At 40.0% G+C, this 25855-nt stretch overlaps 1 protein-coding gene across 2 annotated transcripts in view; it reads right to left on the minus strand.

Annotated features, from left to right (window-relative positions):
* spon1a (spondin 1a) overlaps window positions 1-25855 on the minus strand; it is a 75916-nt gene that overhangs the window by 34470 nt on the left and 15591 nt on the right. Inside the window, exons 4-6 of one of the 2 annotated variants that reach the window (XM_078250296.1) lie at window positions 23748-23821; window positions 23180-23302; window positions 12903-13051 (exon numbers count right to left, since the gene is read on the minus strand). In XM_078250296.1, the coding sequence (XP_078106422.1) occupies window positions 12903-13051; window positions 23180-23302; window positions 23748-23821 (346 nt within the window). The remainder of the gene's footprint in view (window positions 1-12902; window positions 13052-23179; window positions 23303-23747; window positions 23822-25855) is intronic. The other variant, XM_078250304.1, reaches the window with a different exon arrangement.

Below are 25855 nucleotides of genomic sequence, written 5' to 3' on the forward strand. Positions count from 1 at the left end.
CAGTGTATGTGTGTGTGTGTGTGTGTGTGTGTGTGTGTGTGTGTGTGTGTCTGTGTGTGTGGGTGGAACACGATTGAAATTGTGCATTCAGCTTTTGAATTAATCAACATTAACAAGGTCCCTGGAATGTATCAGCTGTCCGTAACATAAAAACAGACTCTTCAGGGTTAAGTTTACATTAAACAGTAATGATGATTTCTCAGAGTCTTGCTCTAGAAAACAAATGAGGTAGCACAAATGACCATGTTTCCAATGCAAATAAAACCATATTAGCATATTTCATACCAACAAAGCCAGTATGACACTGAAGCAAAAGCAGAGAAGAGACGCCATTGAAATCATTCTGTTTTTTGTTTTTTTTATACTAATGGCTATAGTGGCTATGCTAACAACATACGGGGGTAAAATCCCTTCACTCGTTGTAATACCAGGAATACATCCACATGAAGCATTAACAGCTGGAGCTTCTGCCTCAGATCCCTTTGGAATATCAGCTGCAGCACATACTCATATAATCACCATGCTAAAAACATCATCAATGCCAATTACCATGCAAATACCTCTATCTCTATTTTTTCACCTCATTAATATTGTTGGCAATGCTTTCCTCTGAGTGCAGAACTATGTAGATCAAGATCAAGAAGTCATTCATATGCTTTGTTACAACTATAATGTATTAAAGCAACCTGCCAAGGAACACTGTGGCATGAAAACATCCAAACTGTAGTAGGAGAATAGCCACTGCATGAATATCTACTTTATCCCTTTGTGGAATGTGAGATGCTGAACAAAGTTTGCATTCTCTGAACACAAATAATAAGCAACTTAAATACTCCTTTGTTTATTATACTGTTGCTTAAAGTTGTTGTCCGTTAGATTTGAGTTAGGTTGTATCTAGTGGCAGCTTTGGTTGTATGATGTAATTGCAGGCGTGCCTCTGGGACTTCCAAGTGAGGTGTCGACTGAATGACATTGGCGCGATGCCTTCACATGCTCCAGTCCACACAGATAGCAGTTTAGTCTAAGATGAGCTAGGAGCTCATACATCCATGAAGATGCGAGCCCTGTGAGGACACATGCAACGGTGGAGATGATAGAGGCAGCAGCTGGCTTATGTGCTTAACACGGTCAACAGTGCTATTGCAGCTATCAGAATTACTCACCGAAGCTATCAGGGAGGCGCAATGTTTCCAGCACTGTTTACTGTGTTAGCACGTAGCTTTAGCAGTCAAACAAGTGAAGCCGTTAGCCAGTGCACGCCCAGCCCGGGTAAAATTAGTGCACTTAGCTGTGCAGCGCTGGGCATTTAGGTAACTAATGTGACACAAACACCCTACTAGCCACTGTGGCAGAATATGAAATAACTTTTCCCCTTATTCGCCGTGTATGGCGCTCACATTGCTAACAATTTTTAGCTGACACAACATGGCTAACAGTGCTAACATCTGAACCAACCTGAGCATCAGAAAGTGCACGGAAGAAAAACTCTTGAGCCCATACAAAATTTACATCCCTTATTGATAAAAGAAGGAGGCTGTTGTTGGTGGTGCTGCCTTCTCTCGAAGGTAACGTTACGACACGGGCTGGCCTGAAGCTGAAGCCAGTGGTAGTGAGTGAGCAGTGCGCAGCCGGGATGGCAAGTGACGGTGATCTCCAAAGCTCCGCGGGGTAATGTTAGCGGAGCTGCCGAACCCGCTGGCGGCATCTTGACTACTGCTGCTATTTGCGGACATGAGAGCCTTTACAGCCTGGCTGTCATTTCCTGAAAGGTCGTCCCAAAAAGCGACTCCATGGAGAGAGGGTGGTTCATTAAATGGAAGACGGATATTCGTTTTTTGTTTATTTTTTCTTTGGACTCAAAGTTGAATGGTCTTCTTTCTCTGTCTGTTGGTCCGCCATTGTGAGTCAGCCTTAATGAAATGTAGGCGCCCGGTCCGATTTACGTACCACTTTTTTGCATCTTTCCTTGTTGGAAGTTCCCAATTTCCGAGTACAATAAAACGCAGCATAGCCGGCACTGTCAAGCTCCACCTGGGCAGACGGGGAGAGACCAACCCCTGCTGACTAATGTAAAAAGCGCCACTAACTGTGCACGCGCATTTGAATTTAGGGCGGTAAAGTCGCCACTGACACTCATCCCCAATTTCCACTGGTTGCGGAACGGCTGCGTTCCGACTGCATCCCAGTTCCGGCGGTCCACAGCCCTCCGGAGCAGATACGCAGAGCTTCCATTTTTGCCGGACGCCAAGTCGATCACAGAAACAAAATAAAACATCCGGTTAATTTTCTAAATAAAATACACCGTGCTCACGGCGGATCATATTTCAGAGTTGTTTCCCCTCTACTCCTCTGGATGGAAACAAACTGTTGTTGGTTTTGTGGTTCTATTCTACCTGAATTGAGCGAGATCTAGTGGGTCCTCGTGACTTCAGCTGTCAGGCATGGCCGTAGCCGTACCGCAACAAATCCGGACCTGGTGGGTATTGACGGACAGCAGCGCACGGAGCCGTTCCACAGCGGAGCCATTCCGCAGCCGTTCCGCAACGGGTGGAAATGAGACACATCCTATTACTTGACAATGCTGCAAATACAAGCGCTTTCATCAATGGGTCATATGCTCGATCACCATTGTTGTAACTCACTCTTTGATATATAGGAACTTAACAGACAACTAACTAGATGAGAATCTTACGGACAATAACTTTACGGTGTTAGTATTTAGTGGTATGTCATAAAGATTCTGCTCAGCCTAAAGATGGCAGAATTCATAATTCTGTATTCAAACTGGCCAAACTATTCCCTAGGAGATCACAATTACGTGAAATTAAGAGCTGTGAGCCAAAGCCCCACTTGGTTTAAAGGAGCCTTTTCCCTGGGTGAGAAAGAACCTCCTCTGATGTTGTAATCAAAGTTCTGCCCAGGAATATCTGATCTGTCTGTCTCAGCATGTACTCCAAACTATTAATAGACATAAAAAATTGCTTCGAAATTCCAATGGGATGCAGGCTGGCTGTTATCAGCACACATGTAAAGGCTTACAGACCCTTCAGGTGTTAATTAAATCTCCACTGACATACTTACATCCTGCCTTGCAGAATAAATGGTAGTTCAGATACTGCATAGGTGAAGTCACTTCAGTCAGACTGATCTAGCTCAAAACAGGACAGGATAACATCCCGCAGGCTCATGAGGAAACGTAGTGACAAGAGAATCGTCCGTGCTTAAAGCAGATGAGTTTGTAAGTGCTGACTACTTCTCTAGAGAGCTGTGAATTGATTTGCTGACCGTGGTTGTCCTCGGTTGCAATCTCTAAGCCTCACAGCGCAGTCTGGAAGCCTATAGTGCTGCCTGGCACACTCATTCATCAAGCAGCCTGAGCCATTATACAGGCAACTCCAGCAGACCTGGGCGCAGGGCTAGGGGATATTATTAGAGATGAATTGAGGTAACTGCCTTTGATGACCCAGTTCAGGCTGTCTGTCGCTCTCTAAGCTTTTCTTCCGATTTGCTAACTTTCATTCTTACTCCCAGAATCATGCTCTGTAAGGAGGTCATTGGCCATTGAGGCTAGATGTACTGCACTGCAGAGTAAGTGATGATCCTGAAATTGCCCACCGCTGGTAAGAAAACAAATTTCTACCAACTTAGGCTGAGCCCTGAAGTTTCAAATTAAACCCATATATAATACGTCCATGTTTTTGTCATACAAACAACATCAGAGATGCCTTATGCATCCTTGTTAAAGCACTGTATCACACACGGCTATGCACCCGAATACATAATTCAGTCCAAAAGTCACAAGAGACATTAACTCAGCATTACCTTCAAGGGGAAAAACAAAACAAAAAACAAATGCTAAGGGCAAAACATTACTTTGCATAGATACACGGTATGCAAGACTACAGAAACTGTCAGAGCTATATGTCTTTGCAGAATATACTGTATAATGTGTGTGTCCATTTGCCCTAAAAGACAATATATACGTAATGTATACTGTAGTATATGGATGTTTGAAGCAGAATGACATCAAGAACACTATAATTTTCTATGGAAAAAATATCAGGGATTGAATAAATATAGGGGACTCTCATTTGTAACAATCTAAATTTTAATCAGCAATTAAAGATAGCTTAAAAGTTATCCAAGGTACAGAAAACAGCCTGTAGAAAATGTTATGTACAGTATGTGCCCACAACACTGCTCCTACTAACCTTTACGTACAGGTCAATTACTGCACAGAGTTGTAGGCAGTCTTAAAACACATACGTACTTAGGACTAAGATGGTTTAGACACTGTAGACAGCCCTGATATATCAAACGGAAACTACAACGCAGTGTTTATAACTGACGAGTCAAGTTTTCAGCTTTACAGCTTGACTGCCCATATCATCCAATATGAAGCCAGCCTCAGTTGATAACATAAACGTCTTGTTTTTCTTAGTTTTCTCTACAAGCAGAGAAGAATCATACCCACAGAGTTGTTTGGGTGCGCACACAGAGAGAGAGAGGGAGAGTAATGATCTTTTTAATGCATTTGAGGCAAAATAATGCAACATTAGAAATGAAAGACGCTGCAATTAAAGTAATGAAATAACCAATAACCTGGAATTAGCAAAACTGTAGCGGTACAGAAGCATTGTTTTTGGATAATAAATTTGTGCCTTCTTCCCGACTCTTATGAAAAGATAGTATGGACTAATAACTAGAGATGGTCCGATACCATTTTTTGCTTCCCGATACCGATTCCGATACCTGAACTTGCGTATCAGCCGATACCGAGTACCGATCCGATACCAGTGTGTCATATATTTTATTATGTTTTAACAACTGTATACTACTATCCCTGTATGGATGTGATATGATTTCTATATCTTTGTTGTCGGCCTGGCTCAGGTTAAACTCTTTGTGAAACATGAACAAACACAAACGATGAACGCCCCACAACTTTCTTTTATTATCCAGTTTGACAGTCAGTTATAATGGAAAAAGAACATAAATAAACTACTTTAAAGTAGATTTTCTTTCGGGTTTTATTACATGGTATCGGATCGGTGCATAAACTCCAGTACTTCCCGATACCGATACCAGCATTTTAGGCAGTATCAGAGCCGATACCGATATCGGTATTGGAACATCTCTACTAATAACTAATAATAATAATTGACAATAGTGTTTACAATCGAAATGTTGGCTAGATAGCACTTAAACAAATATATAAAATTATAATATTGGGACAAATCTTATAAAAAACGTATTGCACTTATTTGATTTCTGAGTGGTCGTGTCTGGATGCTCTACTATGTCCTTTACTGTCAATCACATTTTGTCTCTTTCATCTGTTTGACCCATGCATGGGAAGACAGACTCCATGTCCCCAAACTACCAAATGATATGGAGATTGCAGTGAATGGAGGGCCTCAGAGCCATGGTTTCATTTACATAGGGACAGCATAACAGGTAGAGCCATTACTGGAAGCAGATTTTTTGAGGCCACCTCATGAATAAAAGATCACAAAGATTTATAATGAGGGTTTATTGTATTTAGCCGGCCATGATCTTATGAAGATCTTTAAAAAAAAAAAGGGACGTCTCTATTCCATATCCCAAAACCTCGTTCAGGAGAATCAGCACTTTGGCTCGCACAGGTTGCACAGGTTGGGATTAAAATGAAAAGAATGAGTAATACTTTCTTTCATTTTACCCAACCTGTTGATGAGATGAGTAAGCACATGAGAGGCATCATACAGTAAATATGTCTCTGTGTGTACCACTGTGTACCACCATGTGTGCCAGTCAGGTATTTTCTTATCTGCTCCACTAAAACACTTTCTCTGACACCATTTACTGACAACTGTCCACAACTTGTTCACTTACTTCTCTGTGTTTGCAAGATGTAGCAGTTTTGGCACCAACAGCACATACACACAAACAGCCAGTGACACATCAAGTATGACATTGCCGGTTCTATTCACAAAAACTAAAAAAAAAATCCTACATATAAAAAGATAAACACATGAAACACCACAAGAGATGTAAATTTCCCCCTAGATTAATAACTGATAAAAGGCGTAAAGATTTCCCTTGGAGACTACAGATACAAAGCTAACTCAAAACAACCCAAAGTTTAGCATAAATTAGAATTTTAATTTCCCTAAACTGTTTCATCTCACACTCACAGGAACTGACAAATATTCAGAGAAAAGGTCTGGCATAGCTAAATATAAGACAAACAAGGCAAATGTCTAATCCTTAAATGCTATGACACACTAAAGGAGAGGGACTGGAGCAATGTCGGTCCTTCTCTCCTTCGCCTGCTACTAGTCTTTTATTCCACTCAGTTCTCTGGACACTGGGATGGTTTTTCAAAGCTGCCTCCAGCCAAGATGTCTGAGATTCCAGAATAATCCAGCTTTTATCCCTGTGTCTGTGTATGTAGCCCTGAGTCCTGAGCCAGCCAGCTGCACTAAGGACTGGTTAAATCAACATTAAAGGCCGCACACACATCACACACACACACACAAATGAGGATACATGCAAATGGACCTACTAACCACTGACACAAACTATCTACCTTAAAAACCTACATGGGAAAGTATTATGACCTGTGTGACTCTTAATGATAAAGTAACATGTTTCTCAGACTTCTTCATTATGAGAAAAATAAAGAACACACTCATATGCCCAAACAATGTGCACATGCACACTCAGACACACACATGCACATACACAAAGCCCATATGGGCTAACTCAACCCCACTGCATTTCAAAATGCACTCGCCTCCAGCTGTACTGCTCGATTCCAGCAATCATAATAACAGTCCTGGGAACCAAGGCAGGCATTAAGGATTTTGAAGAATATTTCTGCTGGGCTCATAAAGCTGAATTGACGGGCCAAGGGAAAACTGCCAGCTAAAATTAAAGAATTACTCCCTCCTTAACTTGGGTATTTGCTTCTTCTTTTTTTTCTTTAAACAGAGATCCAAGAAGATATCCAGAAAACAAAATGTTCAGCAAACAGAAGAGTGGTGTAGCAAAGGAGAAGTGGCCACGGGGGATGGTGGTGAAGAGCTAGGGGATTCCTGCATGCTCTTACACCCACTGGGGTTTGGCATGGTGCACCATGGCTTGGCAAGGTTGGATGAGAGGTGGGGTCAAGACTCTACCCTTTGGGAGGCCCCTTTATAGCTAATTGCTATCCCACTTTGGCAAACCTGACCTCATGCAGCAGCACACGCACAGAAAGATACACAAGGACTATGAAGACATGACAAATGATATGTTGCGAGGAAAGAGAGTGAAGACGATAACAGAAACAGAGAAAGATAGAAAAAGAGCCCGTAGCTTATGTGTGAATTTTCTTTTATATGAGTTTACATTTTCTGCATAGCACTCTGCTTTGTCCAGAGTGTTGAAGTAGCATTTTGCATCCATTGTAAATATTTATCTAATTATTTAACGACAAATATTTTCATGAATGTTTTGAAAGAGAAAATACAGCTAAACCAAAGAACTTCATTTAAAAAACCAACACAGTATTTTGCATATAACAAAAACAGTTTAAACTGTTTGTGAAGTACCTAAAGATAATACATGTTACCATTTTGGCATTTTTTACATCACTTAGTCCGTATACAAATTGAAAGATTATTACACCTCTGGCAAAGATTCAGTACTTGATAGGAAAAACCTGAACCACCATGAATCCTTAAAGCATTTAAACCCATAGCCCCTACACAGCTTGACCCATTTCAGCAGGCCACTTGTCTTAAGCACACTTGAATTCAGCACAATGACATACTGTAATAGTATGTTGTCTCATAAACACATTTCTCCAATCATAATCATCTCAAATACAATTGTCATAGGGATATTTTCTAAATGAGTTACCATGAACTAGACCCTTTAATGGAAGATAAAAGGGAGTGAATTTCATTGATGTATCATACATGCTTGCATGGTGCACGGACCACCACATACTCTCTCATACAGTAAACCCAGGCACAAGATAATTAGTTGGACAAGGAAGGAATCAAATGTGAGGGTTCTGAAAAACATCAAGGTGAAGAGCCGTTTCATCTCTTGTTGTTTGATGAGAGATTGGATCTCAAAAAGGCATTACAAAACTTAACGCTTAACTGCTGGCCTTATGCCGGTCTTATAGGAGGTGTGTGCAGAAGAATAAAAGAAAATTCACAAAGGCCTATTATCAAAATGTCAACTATTAGGTGTTTACTTAGTTAGGGGAGAGTGTGCTCTTGTAGTGTGTCTGAATTGTGCTCATGTCTTGTATTTGTTACTAAATTGCACACTCATTGGAATAAATGGAGTGAAATGTGTATGTGTACCACATAAATACACTTCCAAGCAATAACATAACCGTTTCTTTCCAAGACATTGTGTTGTTGAAAGTGCACCGTTGTTTAAAAGCTGAGAAGAATAAACCCATCTATGACACAAGTTAATGGTCTGAAAGCACTCTGGGATGCATTCCTCAGACGGGAATACAAGAAAAATGAAACAGCAGACAGTAACAGTTTATCAGTATGATTAAATAAAATAACTTCACTTTATACTTCCCATAAATGCCCTCAATCTCAGAAGATCAATGCAGTAGACAGTAGGGTTTGGAAAATATGATTCTGTCCAGATTCGATTCTTTCACAACACATGGGTGCCGATTCGATTTGTATCGCGATTTTCATTTATTGTGATTCTAGAAGTATTGCAATTCGATAGTATTGAGTATTGCGATTTTCTTATCCTTCTTTAACAAAAACAAAAGTTGAAAAATACACTTTTAGAAACATCATGAGACATTTCTTAAAACTAATTGTTTTCTAAAAGGAATGCACATCACATGTCAGCCAGTCAGTCTGACATTTATGCTCGATGGTGTTTTTTGCCGGCTCCTTCCAGGCAACGCTGCGACCGCTGCCTCCAAGGCACCTAATCCTAACCATAACCCTAACCTTAACCCTAACCATAACCAGTGCCTAATCCTAGTGTGACTTGCCCCCAACGGCTCCTTCCAGGCAGCGCTGCCTAAAAAAATTAATTGACAAAAACAAATTAAACTAAAAAAATATTGATTGAAAAGAATATATTTTAAAAATCGTTGCAATTGTTGTTTCCCCACCCCTAGTAGACAGTAGCTCTTCTCCCTGAGCAGCTACTAAATAGTTACATAATTTCTCTCTACATAAACTCTGGTATGTATGTATGTATGACTGATCAATGCTAATACAAGAGGTAATTAGAACAGATTTTTGTGCAGTAAAAAATGGCTGTAAAGTAATTCTCTGTACACAAAGAGGAACACACAAACACACCTGCTCATTCAGAGTCAAACACCCAAAGGAACCTGCATATCTATTATTCTCTACCCACACTCCTGACTGCAGGCCTCCCACTTACAGATGGCAGACCTTACTGTTCTCACGACAACTGAACTGCAAAATTGTAATCATTGTAAAGTAAAGAGGAGCAGAGGGAGGACTAACAAAGAGCTGAAATTGTCTTCCATAATACCTGTTCTTTTGCTCATCATGCAAACTAAATGTGCGAGTCAGCTCTAAAGCTCCTGTGAATGAGCTTTCATCAACCTGACAATTGATGTGGTTGATGTGTTAAATACGGATCATTTGGTATAAGCAATTTACAAACATGAATCATATGAATCCTGTTCAGCATTGACTTCTTACGTTAAAAAAAACAAATCTAGGGGAATACCAGGAGTCACTTGAATGATCCCTGAAAGTATCATCTGCACATGTATCCTTGTAAAAATAAAAAGTTGTGACACAGACATGGTTCTGTATTTCCTGTCATTGATCTGTAATGTCTCTTTTTGGCTCCAGCCTGAGTTGCGTTGTCGCTGCTCTGTAACCCAGCTGCAGAGCTCAGGATAATAGAGGATTCCGTAAGCGTCCGTACTGTGCAATAATGAAAAACGCCCCATGCTGCGAGAGGAAATAGAAGATTTCATAATCTGTCTGAGGCCTTGGCCCTGGTCGTCATTAAACTTCTCATTAGTGACACACTGAGCTTCTGTAATGACTGAATGCATATACAAATCACCTCAAACATGAAAGGAGGGACAACAACAATGGACCCAGGCTGCATCCCTGCGCTGCCAAGTCCTCTGATAAGAGCATTTGTACCTGGCAAATGGAACAGTAGTGCACAATTGTTTACAGTCTAGAAATTTGAGGAATGAATGAATGAAAAATAATGGATGCCCCATTAAATTCTGTTACTCACCTTCTCGAACTACTATATGGACTAAACCTCAAGATATATCCCCTCTTTAACATAATACACATACTGTACTAACAGAGGTGTACTCTAAATACAAATTTAATCTGCACCTCTGTTGAAAAGCTATCATAAATAAGATCAAAGCTCCTTATTGTCCAATACACTGTAAAATGATGCTGTTCATTTCAATATATTAATTCTTAAAAGGGCAGTAATAGCCACACTTATTATAAGTTCAGGCCGTTTCAATATGATGAGTGTGATGGTGTCATGATTGCTTGTGTGCGATTGCAAGTGCTAAGGCTGTGTGGGTGAAGGCTTTTTTTAAGAAGGCTCTGACATGCAATCATATATTTTATTACCAACTGGTTACATAGTAAGGACTGAAATAAGCAGGCCAAGTAGCATGCTTGTATGGGCTAGAAAAAATTAATTTAGCAAATTATGCATATCACATCCTTACTAAAACAAAAACAAAAAAACTGTCTTTTAATAGGGAAATTCTAAGAACATACAAAATACTACCACTGCCGTCTGTAGTTTTGCAGACAGGAACATGCACCATACAACCGATGAGCAGTAATAGCATGACAGATGGAACAGCACACTCTTGTCCAAGCTCTGAAAGGGTGGCAAACTCAGAAATAAAATAAAGCCATCACACTCTGAATTGACATGAGCAGGATAAAGAGGGCTCTGTCTGTCTGTCTGTCTGTGTGTGTGTGTGTGTGTGTGTGTGTGTGTGTGTGTGTGTGTGTGTGTGTGTGTGTGTGTGTGTGTGTGTGTGTGTGTGTGTGTGTGTGGTCTGACTGCATGCCTGCTTGGTTCTGCAAATGAAACTTTGTATGAACACTCTGATCAATGTACCCCTTGGCTGAAATGTGGAGCCTGGCTATGAATATCAATTTTAAATTAATCGCTAGTTGCTCCCCCTGACGCCCCACCTGACACAAAAGAGAATCAGCTTTCTGTTTGTGTCAGCGTTTACCAAGAAGTGCTGCACGGCTTATAAGAGGGAGTCTACTTTACCCAGCCTCCTTACCTCAAGGGCATCGACAGACTCTATGTGTTGTCTACAGTTGTATAAAAGAGGATACGATGATCGTGTGCGGTAGTTGTCTCAGGCAACTAAAGACTTTTTTAGCTTCCAGTTATCAAAGCTTCTGTGAACATCAACCACCAAGAACCCATTTGTATGTAAGGGAAATTAAGATGACAAACGCTAAGTGCATTCACCTATTTGTATACAGTACGATCCCACAGTATGTCCACTTACAAACACACAAAGGCAACAAACACACATAAACGGCACTACTTAAGCCATGTACAGAGTCTTCAAAAAGGCTGATTTCTCATTGGCTTTTACAGGCAGTGAAGAATAGCATGAAGCTTGCTAGTATCAGAATAATCAGGGTTTTTATAGATCGCCTGCATAATCATCACCCTCTATTCATGTGTCAGCCAGTCCCACTTCAATATTGAGCAATTATTCTCGAGAACCACAACTTGCGCCACGCCACAAAAATGCCTCATTTCTTCCTTTTCAATCATTTCACCATATCTGCTGATACGAAAAAGGGCATATACTGTACAATTGAACTGTTGTATACCCTGTACATAATTCTCAGCCCACCTATAGAAAGCAGAGGGTTGTCCCTCTTGGTTTATGTAACTGATGTCTAGGTAGGCATATATGGTCGATTGTGTGAGTAAATTAATTCTCATTGTTAACAGCAAACAAAACAACATTCAATCATAAATGACTGATACAACTGATTTTTTTCTAGCACACTTACTGTACTGGTCATTTAAATCTAGTACCACTTCACTCTCACCTCTAAGCTCCAAGGAAACACTTCTCATGATCCAGGCCGAGAGATGAGAATAATAAAAAAAAAAAGTTTGCTGTATTAGCAGTGGGAAGGCAGCAATGACAGAAACCCTATTGCTCACAGTATGCACTCATTATCTACTGTGACTCCAGGTCTTCAAAATTAGCCAGCAATAAGCACTCTGCAGGACCATCTGCTCTGCCAGCACGGGTTATTCTAAGAGTGAGAGAGGCAGTCATGGAGAAGATGGAAAGAAGAAAAGATATACCATGCATGTTTGTGGAAATAATAACGAAAAGAGAGGCCAAGGAAGGAGAAAGAAGATAAAAAGTTGAGCACAAGAAATATATAAAAATTACAACTTAATATGTAAAAGTAAGTTGAGAGCAATTCAAATGTGAAAGCAGAGAATATGTCCCTTGGGCACAGTAGGGGAGATGTAACTCAACCAAGTTGGAATCGATGACTAATTAACACCGAGTTGATGATGGACACAGCTACTTCCTATGGATGCTACCTCCAAAGCACCTCCTGAGCATTATGAGGGTCATGCCAAGCCCCAAAGTCTGATCAAAGATGAACTGATATGCAAGAATTGAATGCTGTGCCTTTTGGAGGTATATATAATTGGCCTTATTTCATGACACACCAGTAAGTGATATTTCTTTTTAACCTTTTCTTTCAACATCAAAACTAGGTCGACTTAGTGTATATGTACCTTCATGTTTTTTTGATTTGTGGACTTTTTTGTGATCCTTTTCTAGTGTACTTTATACACAACATGTAACGTCATTTCGTGCTGGAGAATCTTACCTTCTGTCTGATCTCCTCCTCCATTTTGACAGGGGAACCCAGCTCAGCTATCTGTTTAATTCCATCACTAGCAAAGCCACCATATTCCCAAAGCACATATTTCTCAGAGTGGGAGGCACCAATGATGGCTGACCAGTGATTGGCACGACCTGGTGAATGGGACAACAAAACATCTCATTAGTTGGACATCCCAAACAGTTATCCCTTAATCATTCAATTAGCAGATCATGTTTGCCACTGTAGAGGCACAGCTCTAGAGATGATCCATCAGTTGATTGGTAGATTAGTCTGTTGATTGACAGACCAAACACCTTAATAGTGTTTCATATGTATTGACAAACTGATTTGTTTCAGTCTAAAATAATAATCCTTGTTGCTGCAAATGGCCTACAGTATATTACAAAAATTGTATGCTCCCTCATAATCCTTCCATTCCCTCTCTTTATCTCTCTCGCTCTGGGCAAAGGTGTATGACATATGGAAAAAAGGAATAGTGGAGCCCTATACCTGTAAGCATACAGAAAATGCAGCAGTGGTAGTGTATAATGATCCATCAGAGGTGACAGCACAGGCTAAACTTGAGCCTTGCACAATTAACTTGTGAAATCTAAAGCCCTTCGGTAACCTCCACTGTTGTGTAAGACATGGAGTACAGCTGTCAATATAGTATAGATGTTTATGGGTCATTTTGGGGTATCCTTACTATCTCACTGGGACCTCAACAGCACAGAAATATGGCAGGATAATATCATCTGCCTAGTATATTATTGTGTACATGGATTGGAATGACATCCAGCTACTGCAAATCCCCCGGAGAGCACAATGGTGATTTTACAGCCCCAATCTACATAAAATGTTTGCTTGAGTCCTGGTGGGTCTACTATCCCTGGTTTTGAAGCCATAAACCTTAGTTGCTTTCGACAGCTACACACCAAACTGAAAGAGTATCGTTGTTATCTTTAAATGACCAACTTCACCATTTGTCCGAATACTTGTATACCCCTTTAATTAGTCAAGGTGAGGTTCACTGTAATTGGTCATAGGTCTGCCTCTCAATTTTATGGCATAAATAGAGTCCTTACTCTGCAGTTCTGTAAGTCACCCTTTCTGCCTAATGCTGGTTTCCAGTCTGAACAAAGATGAATCACTCTGATAATCTAATCTCTGTGTTTGCAGTATCCCTCTAATAATATATTGTGGAAACGTAAACAGTTCTTTATAGGACGTTGTAGGTATGGCTAATGTTAATGTGAAACCACTTTCAAATAAGATATTTACTTGTTATGACCTTTACTTCTAAAAAAAAAAATATTTTACTGAGATCTGGATGTACGCTTGTAAGAGTAGATAGATGCATGATCCCCAGAAGAATGATTGTATCAGCTTTCACAGAACTAGTGTCCATGGAGATGGACCGGCTGCTGTTTAATAAGTCGGGTAGATTTAGCCCGATTTTATACTCTTGCACTGAATATGTGCCTTGAAATATTTTACTTTCTTTGATTATTATTATACTATCTGTGAAAAAATATTTTTCACATGGATACACATCCTTCAGTTTTGGATCTTAAATGGCATAAATTCCCTACGTACAAACCTCATTGGCAATCCCAAGGATATGAAGGAGTATCTCACAAAACAATCTCCTTCTTCTTGCACTGAACATAATCAATAAGCATACTTCTTGCCCTTTCTAGTGTTTCTGATGTCTCAAATACTGTGTAAAACTTGTTTTACCTTTATGATTAAGTTAGTGTTTGGGTGAGTTTTGATTAATACTGAATTTCTACTCCCTTTAAATTGGCCTTTCTGAATCTTTCTGAACTTTTCTTTACTGCAAGCCTTCACAGAGCCTTCTAACCGGTGTAAAGACTAATTATGACCATCATTTGGAATGACCTGCCTGAGGAACACAGACTAGCAATGTCAATATCATCTCTTAGGGCCTGATCTGAGTGTTTTTTAGCAGTGAAAGGTGCCCTTTTCTTATTGCTGCCGATGGGTTTGTTAAATGCTTTTGTGCTCCAGGTGCATTACATTAATCTGCCTTGCAGATGAAGCACCTTGAGGGCTCCAAACTGAAACATGGTCAACTGTGTTTTAACCACACACTGTTTTAACCACACACTCGACCTTCTGCTGTCATATGGCATCAAAATTGAAGATTTAATAGTATTTCCACAGAATTCCTTATTATCAGACCATTTTTTAATAACTTTCGAATTCTTACTACCCGACTATACGAAATTAAATAAAACCTTCTACACTAGATGCCTATCTGACAGTGCTATAGCTAAATTTAAGGAAAATATTCCAACAGCATTTAATTCAATGTCGTGCTTTAATATAACAGGGGACCTTTATGTTAACTTTAGTCCCTCCCAAATTGATAATTTTGTAGACGGTGCTACAGCCTGCCTACGGACGACTTTAGACTCTGTTGCTCCCCTCAAAAAGAAGATGATGAAGCAAAGGAAACTAGCACCTTGGTATAACTCCCAAACTCGCAAATTAAAACAAATCTCACGAAAACTTGAAAGTAAATGGCATTCCTCCAAATTGGAAGAATCTCGTTTAGTTTGGCAAGACAGTATGAAAACATATAGGAAGGCCCTCAGAAATGCCAGATCAGACTATTACTCATCATTGATAGAAGAAAATAAGAACAACCCAAGGTTTCTTTTCAGCACTGTAGCCAGACTGACTGACAGCCACAGCTCTACTGAGCCATCTATTCCCCTAGCTCTTAGTAGTAACGACTTCATGAGTTTCTTTAATGATAAAATTATAACAATTAGGGATGGAATTCATCAAAGAATGACATGACCTGACATATACTTAGACTGCTTTTTTCCTATAGACCTTCAACAATTAATGCTAAAGGTCTCTTCAGCAAAGCCATCTACCTGTCTATTAGACCTCATCCCAACGAGGCTACTTAAAGAAGCGTTATCTGTGGTTAACACTTCATTACTAGATATGATCAATATGTCTTTATTAACAGGTACCGCAGTCATTTAAAGTAGCTGTGATAAAACCTCTTCTGAAAAAAACCCACCCTCGATCCTGAGGTCTTAGCCAAATATAGACCTATATCTAACCTTCCCTTTCTCTCCAAGATCCTTGAGAAAGTAGTCGCTAATCAGTTATGTGACTTTTTACATAGGAATAGTCTATTTGAGGACTTTCAGTCAGGATTTAGAAAGCATCATAGCACAGAGACGGCACTGGTGAAAATTACTAACGATCTTCTAATTGCTGCTGACAAAGGACTTGTCTCCATACTTGTCTTATTAGATCTTAGTGCTGCATTCGACACTATTGACCATACCATCCTTTAACAGAGACTGGAACATTTAGTTGGCATTAAAGGAATTGCACTAAGCTGGTTTAAGTCCGATTTCTCTGATCAATCTCAATTTGTCAATATCAACGATAAATCCTCCAAGTACGCTAAAGTTAGCCATGGCGATCCTCAAGGCTCAGTGCTTGGACCAATTCTTTTCTCCTTGTATATGCTTCCTCTAGGCAATATTATTAGAAAACACTCAATTAACTTTCACTGTTATGCGGATGACACCCAATTATACTTATCAATCAAGCCAGACGAAACCAGTCAGTTAGCCAAACTTCAAGTATGCATTAGAGATATCAAATCATGGATGACCTACAATTTCCTGATGTTAAACTCAAACAAAACTGAAGTTATTGTGCTGGGCCCTAAACACCTCCGAACATCATTATCCCAAGATATAATTACTCTAGATGGCATTGCCATGGCCTCCAGCACTACTGTCAGAAATCTAGGAGTTATTTTTGATCAGGATATATCCTTTAACGCCCACTTAAAACAAACCTCTATAACAGCCTTTTTTCACCTTCGTAACATTGCCAAAATTAGGAACATCCTGTCTCAAAACGATGCTGAAAAACTAGTCCATGCATTTGTTACTTCCAGGCTGGACTATTGTCATTCCCTTTTATCAGGATGCTCAAATAAAACTCTTAGGACTCTCCAGCTGATCCAGAATGCTGCAGCGCGTGTTCTGACAAGAACTAAGAGGGGAGATCATATTTCTCCTGTGTTGGCTTCTCTGCATTGGCTTCCTGTAAAATCCAGGATTGAATTTAAAATCCTTCTCCTGACCTACAAAGTTCTAAATGGTCAAGCACCATCATATCTTGAAGAGCTCATAGTACCTTATTGTCCCACTAGAGCACTGCGCTCCCAGAATGCAGAGTTACTTGTGGTTCCTAGAGTCTCTAAAAGTAGAATGGGAGCCAGAGCATTTAGCTATCAGGCTCCTCTCCTGTGGAACCAGCTCCCAGTCTGGGTTCGGGAGGCAGACAGCGTCACCACCTTTAAGAGTAAACTTAAAACTCTCCTCTTCGATAAAGCTTATAGTTAGGGAGTGAGGAGTTGCAGCGTTCGCCTAGACCGGCGAGGGAAGGTGTGTAGCCACAGTCATGGCCTATCCGCCTCCTATCTCAGCTTCTCTTCATAGAAAGCTTACTATATTTAGGGTATGAGGAGTTGCAGCGTTCGCCTAGACCGGCGGGGGTGGGTGTGTAGCCACAGTCATGGCGCACCCCCACCCTATCTCTGCTTCTCCCCATAGAAAGCTTACATATACTTAGGGAGTAATGAGTCGCAGCGTTAGCCTAGACCGGCGGGGGAAGGTGTGTAGCCACAATCACGGAACACAGCCTCCCTATCTCCCCTTCTCTGTAGCTCTTAGTTATGCGGTTGTAGTTCTAGACTACCGGGGTACCTCCTTTGACACACTAAGCTTCTCTCTCCTCTCTCTTTCCATCTGTGTGTATTTGTGTCACAGAAATGCTTGTTACTAACATAGCTCCAGGGTGCTTATTCCCCGGAGTCCTTATGTTCTTTTTCCGCCCAGCATCATCATCTTGGATCATGATGGCACCTACATCATGGTGGCAGCTGTCGCCGTGGTCCTGCCCTACACCCTGCTGTGCCCTATTACACCCTGCTACGCACTGCAATGCCCGGCTTCGACTTGCTATGTCCGGCCAACGCCCTGCCACGCCCTGTTACGGCCTGCTGTGCTCTACGACACCATGAACTATTATAACTATTACAATATATTTATTGTGACTATTATTGCCATTGTTCATCATACCCCCAACCGGCACTGTCAGACACCTCCTACCAAGAGCCTGGGTCTGTCCGAGGTTTCTTCCTAAAAGGGAGTTTTTCCTTGCCACTGTCGCACTTATGCATTCATGCATGCTCTTGGGGGAATCACTGGAATTGTTGGGTCCTTGTAAATTATAGAGTGTGGTCTAGACCTACTTTATCTGTAAAGTGTCCTGAGATAATTCCTGTTATGATTTGACACTATAAATGAAATTGAATTGAGGAAAGGTTAGCGGTGGCCGTTTCTGCTCAGGCTGTTAGAGAATATTTAAATACAGGATCAGGTTTAGAGTTATTTAAATGCATGGTTTGGTTCTTCATTAGTTAGTAATAGCTTATGCCATTAGTTTTACTGCATGAACTGAGTGATTGATAACAGATGCCTGTTGTTTTTTTGCCAGCCATCAACAATAAGATAAGATAAAACTTTATTATCCCAAGGGAAAATTGTGGTGCATCAGTTGCAAAAAGAGAATTGGAAGAGTGCAGAATGAGAAAAATGAGCACAAATCTGGCAAAACATATTATTTATTTGGAGTAACTTCTTTGTTGGTGGCTGTAGTCTTTAGCTAGGACATTAATTTGAGGAAAAACAAAGACGTCTTACTTTTTCAAGTATATGTTTATGTGAAAAAGAAGACAGGGTCAACAAGATTGACGTTTGTTTAAAGCGTTGAATGTTTGTAGTAAAAAATAGAAATGGTTGGTGCCAGGATAAAAAAATATAATTTTTTTTAGGGCATTTCTCCTTCCTTCATTTGATCTTTAAAAAGGCCTTTCAGTCTAAGTATGGAAGCAACATTACCTGCCCATTAATCCATATTTGTCAAGGTTATTTCAATTAGTTGTTTAATATATTTGTTGATGGCCCTTTATAAAATTGTAAGGCCATTGGTGGCCCAAGCTTTCATAAATGTCGGACCCTGGCAGGCAGGGAGTCATTGCCAATAACTACATTTGCTTTAACATTATGGCTTTTTGCCATAATGCAGTTTTATATGCATCATTGGGTTCTTTCGCCTAAGGTTGAGGCAGTGTTGTACTTCAAAGCTGGATATAACTTGGAGCATATCTCCATGCATTTAATGCAGTTTAAGTAGTGATTAGTGCTTGTGATCAGTGTTGTGGCTGGTTTCCGTCTTCAATTTGTGGAAATGTTTTTCATAAGATACAAGGGAGAGAAGCAGTGACATGATATGTGCTGAGCTGCATAGTGTCTTTTAATGACCTGTCACAATTTACAGGGCCGTGTTAAGAACATATGGAGCCTCATAAGGATATAACTGCCCCCTTTGACCTATTTCTACAGGTTACTACAACTCTCTGATCCATGGTGCATTGCTAGACCTCAGAACAACACTTGCAGACTTAACAGAGGCATTTAACAGACTTATTAAGTAGTGATGCACCTGGGAAACATTCAACAAGATTGTTGTGCAGCAGATGCAGAGGTAAACATTCCATTCCAGCATCAGTCATTTGACTTCAACAGTGTTTCCCCCAAATTAAGGATTACACTGGATGTCTCTGTTGCCACTCAACTGATGTTGCTCTGTGTATTGCCAGATATCTGTAAATAAACAGAATCTATGGACATGATGTCCTACACAAATGATGCAAAGTTGTAGTATGCTAATGCTAGAAAATACATAACAGTGTTATGTTTTATTTTGTTGTTTTATTGATAGGGGACAATGTAAATACATTTGATTAATTAGACAGTTAAAACAAAAATGTGGATGTTCTGATTTCAAATGAGGCCAACCACAGTGTGGCTGTGGTGTTCAAGAGCTTTGATGGGGCTTGGTTAAAAGTGAATTTTGTCTACTACAAAGCAAAGAAATGTGTTTGTGAATGCATTATATGAAATCATACGATACCACTTTGTATTCTGTCAAGGCGAAGAAAGTTTTGGCTGGGCTAAGTATAGAGGAGATGGAAGGCAGGTGTTGTTTTAGTGTATATGGTTTTCAGTCTGGACTTCAATATATTGCTTCCCTTGTGTAAGAGGAAAATGACTGATAGGGTATTTATTTATTTGGTCAATAACTTAATGTTAAAATTATCTTTCCCTCTTTTGTCTATCTCTCACTAATCCCATAAAAAATCTTTATTGACAACCAGGCCAGTCTTCGTCTCGATATACTCTGCGTCCAAACAAGCTGCCGGCTCTTGGGTTGAATAGTCATGCATTGTTACATGACTTACAATGGGGACGAAAGGGAGAAGGAAAATGGAACTCTCAAGGTTATCATGTCGGCAGTATCAAAGGAAAAACAGTCCTGTTGGCCTGTTTTACAGTGAATTTTTGCTCTTGAATGTGTCACCACAATGGTCAAATGCTCCTGCACTTGAAGGACATATGTTAAAAATATACAGTAGTGGCATATCTCAGGCAGCAAAAAATGCCAGAGTACTAGTTGCACCAGAAAGGAAAAAATTTTTCTTATAGCTAATTATTTGTTGTTTTTTATTGGAAAGCATCATCAGAATTTAAATGAGCACAGATCATAATATGCACACTATACTGCAGTCAGTGAATAATATTGTCCAGTGAAAAATGTGGTGTGTTATAATAACTGGTTACCTAGGATATGACTTTGTGCAAGGAGAAATTTAACTGTAACATCCTAAGAGTCGGGATGAAACAGACACCATGCAGCTTGCCCTATCCTCTTTTAAGTTGATCTATCTGCGAGGTGTGTGTATCTGTGTGTGAGAGTGAGTCACACACCAACTACTCCGTCTGTAAGACAGTAAATCAGGGCTCCTTTCGATCTCAGGGTTTATCTTATTCCTCTCTAATCAGTATATTGATCTGACCAGCGAGACCCAGACTTAGACAAGAGAGCCAGTGTAATCCTTAAATCCAATCACATCCTGATAGAGTGGCTCAAGGTTATACACACATCACACTCAACCATAGCATCATACTGTAGCAAACCACACACATCACTATTGACAGCCACGTACCACGGCTAAACCACCCACGTTGGGAACATATCCTAGGTTTTTTTGGGCTACAGTGCTACAATCAACATTAAAGGATAACGTTAAAAAAAATCTTTTATTGTCAACAAATCCTATTTTAACAATGACTACATTTACATGCACACAAATATTCTACTGTTATTCCAAATATGACAATATTCCGAATTTGATACAGGTCATGTAAACAGCATATTCCGTTTGTATATTTTGAATAAAGCCTTATTCAGAATGTAACATTTTTCTGATTAAGACATGTGGGATATGCCGATATAATTCAGGTTATAGGAGCATTCTTTGGACTATGCGTCTCAATTGGCGTTTTTACCACAGTTTGCGACAAAGGGCCTCGGGCCTGTTTATGGTCAGCTCTCAAGTCATTTAAACACAACCCATGTTGACCAAAGTGCTGTACAGACCAGAGCAGGTAGTTAAAATCACAAAAAAACATAAACACACATTGCACACAGCTTATAGGCACAAATAAACACAAATCAGCCACATCAAGAGGATTCAAATGTTAGCGAATCAGAGTGTGTTTTGAGCCTGGACTTTAACGAGTCAATGGCTGGGGCAGATCTGATATGGAGGGAAATGTTGTTCCACAGTCTGGGGGCTGCAACAGCAAAGGCGTAGCGGTCACCCCTGAGCTTAAGTTTAGGGCGCAAGACAGCCAGTAGCCCCAAGTCAGCCGGAGTTAGGAGGTCTGCAATGACTTTCTCAAGATCTTTAAATGAGAGAATCGGCTTGGTTTTGAAAATAGAAATAGTAGCTCTGTATGTTGTAAAGAAACCAACTAGCCAATAGTTTGCAAGGCTGGGGTAGAGATGCATGCCAAAGAGAAAAGCCCACATTTCTGTTCGGAACAACAGATTTTTGGATATACGCAAACACTGCAACGTCGACCATTCAAGAAGGTGGTTTAAGGAATAAAAGGGCTGTATTTGCACGGTCAAACAAGTCTGCCACCGTTGGAAAACTTTGACAAAGTCCTATTTTGACGGCTGCAAGTTAATGGGAATATTTGTAGAATATTCATTTATATTAGCCATGTAAACAGCTTAGAAGGAATTTTGGCTTTTTCCAAGTAAGGGCTAAAAACGGAATATTTTGTAAATGTTTCAAAATGTTCCGACTTGCCTTCCCAGTCCGTGGCACTCACCCCCAGACCAATCATTCATTCAAAACTTATATTTAAAAAAAGGGTCATTAGTACATGACTTTCAAAAAGACATTAATTTCTTAACACAGCTAGGCACTGTAATTTTTAACAAAAGTTACTCAAACAGGAGTAAATATGTTGGTGACTCATTTTAGCTACAGATTCGACTTGCCGCGTTAGTCATGTTTCCGGTGTTACATGTGGTCGGGCATACACTATTGCTTATTTGTTGCTTATATGTTGATGATGATCTCATTTGTTTTTCTTTTCTGTTTATTGCTTATAAGTTCTATTTTCTATTTGTATTTTTTTGTATTTTTTATGTTTTCGTGTTCAATTAATTGATTAAACTAAAACTAAACTAACTAAAGGATTACATTATTGGCCCACCACCACTGTTTTGTTTTTAAAGAAATAAAACCCATTTAGTTCATTTTCCCGTATTAGCGCCCACTTAAATACTAAGTGTGTTATCAAAGTCGGACGACGGACGCTATAATTATAAACTGAAAGTGTCTACTCTGTACAGCAGCAGCAGCACAGAGTAGCAGCAGTCACCTAGTAATGTATGTAGGTGTAATCGGTAACACCGGTTTTGTCGAGGGTTTATTAACCGGCGGAAAAATGTCCTCACCGTGGCATCCCTACTGCAGATGTGGTGAGCTAGTGAGTATTTACAGCAGCAGGATGGTGTATTTGGAATCAGCAGAAAATAAACTGCAAAACCCATGTTAATCGTAATGAAGGGACATGTCACCCAGTACACAGTGTTGCTCATTGGAAAACAATGAAAGTCCATGGCCTGGTAGTCTATGGAATAAACTATAACAGGCTTCGGCTACACTGGAAATACACATTAGCATGATCAATTCACTGCTGACTTAGGTCTTTTCATGGGATTTTTTCGACAGCAATAAAACATAAAAAAAGAATATCAGGAGCCGAGGTGAGGTTTGTGCTTACGTGGATAGTCTTTGGGATGAGACTTCTCTGACCAATTCCCATAGAAGGTGACTCTGTACTTTGCTGTTCCACAGGCACAACAGCTGAGCAGAGGTTTATCTGTAGCGTCTCCATACAGGGATTCTGTACAGTAATGAGGGGAAAAGTAAAAGAGCCAGAGAGAAATACAGAAGACCATGAGACAGGTGTAGAGAGAATGCTCATTACTATTAGGAGCAGATGAGAGTGGTGCCCATCATACAGGAAACGGGTGGTTTACGAAAGTGGGGAGCAGAAGGAAGGAAGAGAGGGAGGGTATGAGAAAAGGGGAGGATGTGCAGCACAGTTCTTTTGATCTATTGCACAGTGTGACATTCAATGTCATGCAGTCAGGGGGTCACACTTATTTACTATCATTCACATGCCATAGCATAATGCCAGAGAGGACTGTCCCGGTGAAAATAAAGAATGAAAGAAAATAGTGTAAAAGAAGACTAAGTTGGGAGGGAAATAGAGTAACAGCAGGGAAATTGAAGGAAGAAGAAATGCATGGTAAATTATTTATTCTATGTCAATGAAAGAAACCTACCTTTCTCACACATTCGCTTGGTGAGTGAGCCTTCATCCTGGAAATTAATTATCCTCTTCTGCACAATACTGGCCCTGCACAGAGAGAACAAAAAGAGATGAAGATAGTGAGGTGTGAAGTTTGTTGGGGCCAGCACTGAGTGCAAATGTAAGCATAAGGGCAAAGGTATAAGTTAAATGTCACAACAGGAAAAGATGAGAAACATTTTGGAGAAGCTGTGAGGTTTAAAAAAGCAAAACAGGCAGCAGGAAATGTGGAAAATCTTGGCTTTTAAAATGTGACAGAGTCTGAACAGTGGATTGTGGCAGATGGAACAGGTGCAGTTATTCATTATCATCTCCTCCATCTCATATCCTCCTCATCACTCCTTTTTTCCCCAGAAGAATTCTAAAAGCAGGTATCAGAGCCCACAGGGTAATTGCAAAATCTTTCAGACGCAGGCATTCAATGTCTCATACAAAGACCACAAAAAGCATGCATCAGCATTAAGATATACGCGTACATAAAAATGAGATGCTGAAAGGCTGAAGAAAAAACTGAAAAGGAGAGAAAGACAGCAACAACAAAACATATTTTTTTGCATTGAATAAAGTCCCTACAGCACTTTGTAAGTAACATTAGCAGAAATGCAGACATACTAGTGGTAAGCTATATGCACTGTGTCGATAAGGACTGAATGACAGGCCAACAGTGATGCTGCCCAAAATGTGAGGCCTGGCAGAGGGGAGCTTCGCTAGATTGAGCTGTCTAAGAGGCTTGTTCCACTGGGTGCTGGGGAACACAGGTCTGAGAGGGGCCTTGACATGTAAATCAGCCACAAACAAACCTTTTCAGATGCCAGCAGACTTGAGAAAACAACAACAGAAAACAAGCCTCCAGGCACCTAACTTCCTCTCAAACACCAGCTATGGTTAAAGGAGGGTTTCCATGGGGATAAAACCCAACAATGAGGTGCTGGATGGAGGTGCTGGGAGTAAAGTCTGATCCAGGTGGGCCCCGTCCAGCTGGACTGTTTGGATAGCATTTATTCTGGAGTATCAAACTAAGCTGAGCTGTGTTGTGCTCTATTGAGCTGAGCTGATCCTAGAACCAGTCTTTCACAGCAAGAAAATACATCCAGTGACTTGGTGGACATTGACATAGAAGATGAGAGAAATTAGTTTAAGTAATTTCCATATTCGAGTATTCGCAGTAAATAATAGAGTAATCGCAAAAAAACATCTATCCACAAGAAATGTTAGCTAACGTAATGTTAACATGCTAACTAACCATTAGATCACTCTTCTACCCATACAGCTACTGTAGCTAAATAAAACAATCATACTACAAATCACTTTATGAACGTGTTTAACATTTATTGAATTGTATAAGGAAATATTATACTGATATGAGCCAGCCGGGTACAATACGTAAATGGACCCATACATCTCTCAAAACTGGCTTAATACATTATAAATTATGACGTATTGGTTTGGGGATGGTATTTGTACAGTCCACATCTCTATGGTATCAATATATGACAGTAATATACATGTTTAAACATAACAATTGGCCTCATGCATGTAATCGTATCCTGAAACTCTTACTTTTTTCCGGGAAGTTTGCTCAAAAATATACTAACATAACATTGTCTGTTCTCTTAGTATTTCTAAGTTTTATTTACACTTTTAATGTAAGCAGTGTGTATGAGAGATGGATAGACAGATACATATCAAAAGATAAAAAAGCAAGGGAACAGTCTTCAATAAAATAGAAGACACAAGAGGTAATCATTGCAAAACTTACATTTCAAAATGAGGCGTTCAAGGCAAGTCATATCCTGCACACTGCCTCGGGATATGAGAGACCGTTTAGGTCATACATCACACTAAGGTCTCTGTGGTGGCCACAGCCACACAAATGATGGTTTGAGGTTGAACACACTCACCACATCATTACCACGTGTTCAGTTATTTTAAGTTGCAGTTAATAGTACATAAAAAAAACATGTTTGTTTGATTTAGAATTACTTTATTAGCACCTAGACAAGACCCTCTAGCACACAGTTTACATTGTTTGTCATGTTGCTATTTAGTTACATTTTAATATTAAGTCATTTCTCTTTGTCT

This window comes from Sander vitreus, chromosome 1 (assembly GCF_031162955.1).
Source record: "Sander vitreus isolate 19-12246 chromosome 1, sanVit1, whole genome shotgun sequence".
NCBI lineage: Eukaryota > Metazoa > Chordata > Actinopteri > Perciformes > Percidae > Sander > Sander vitreus.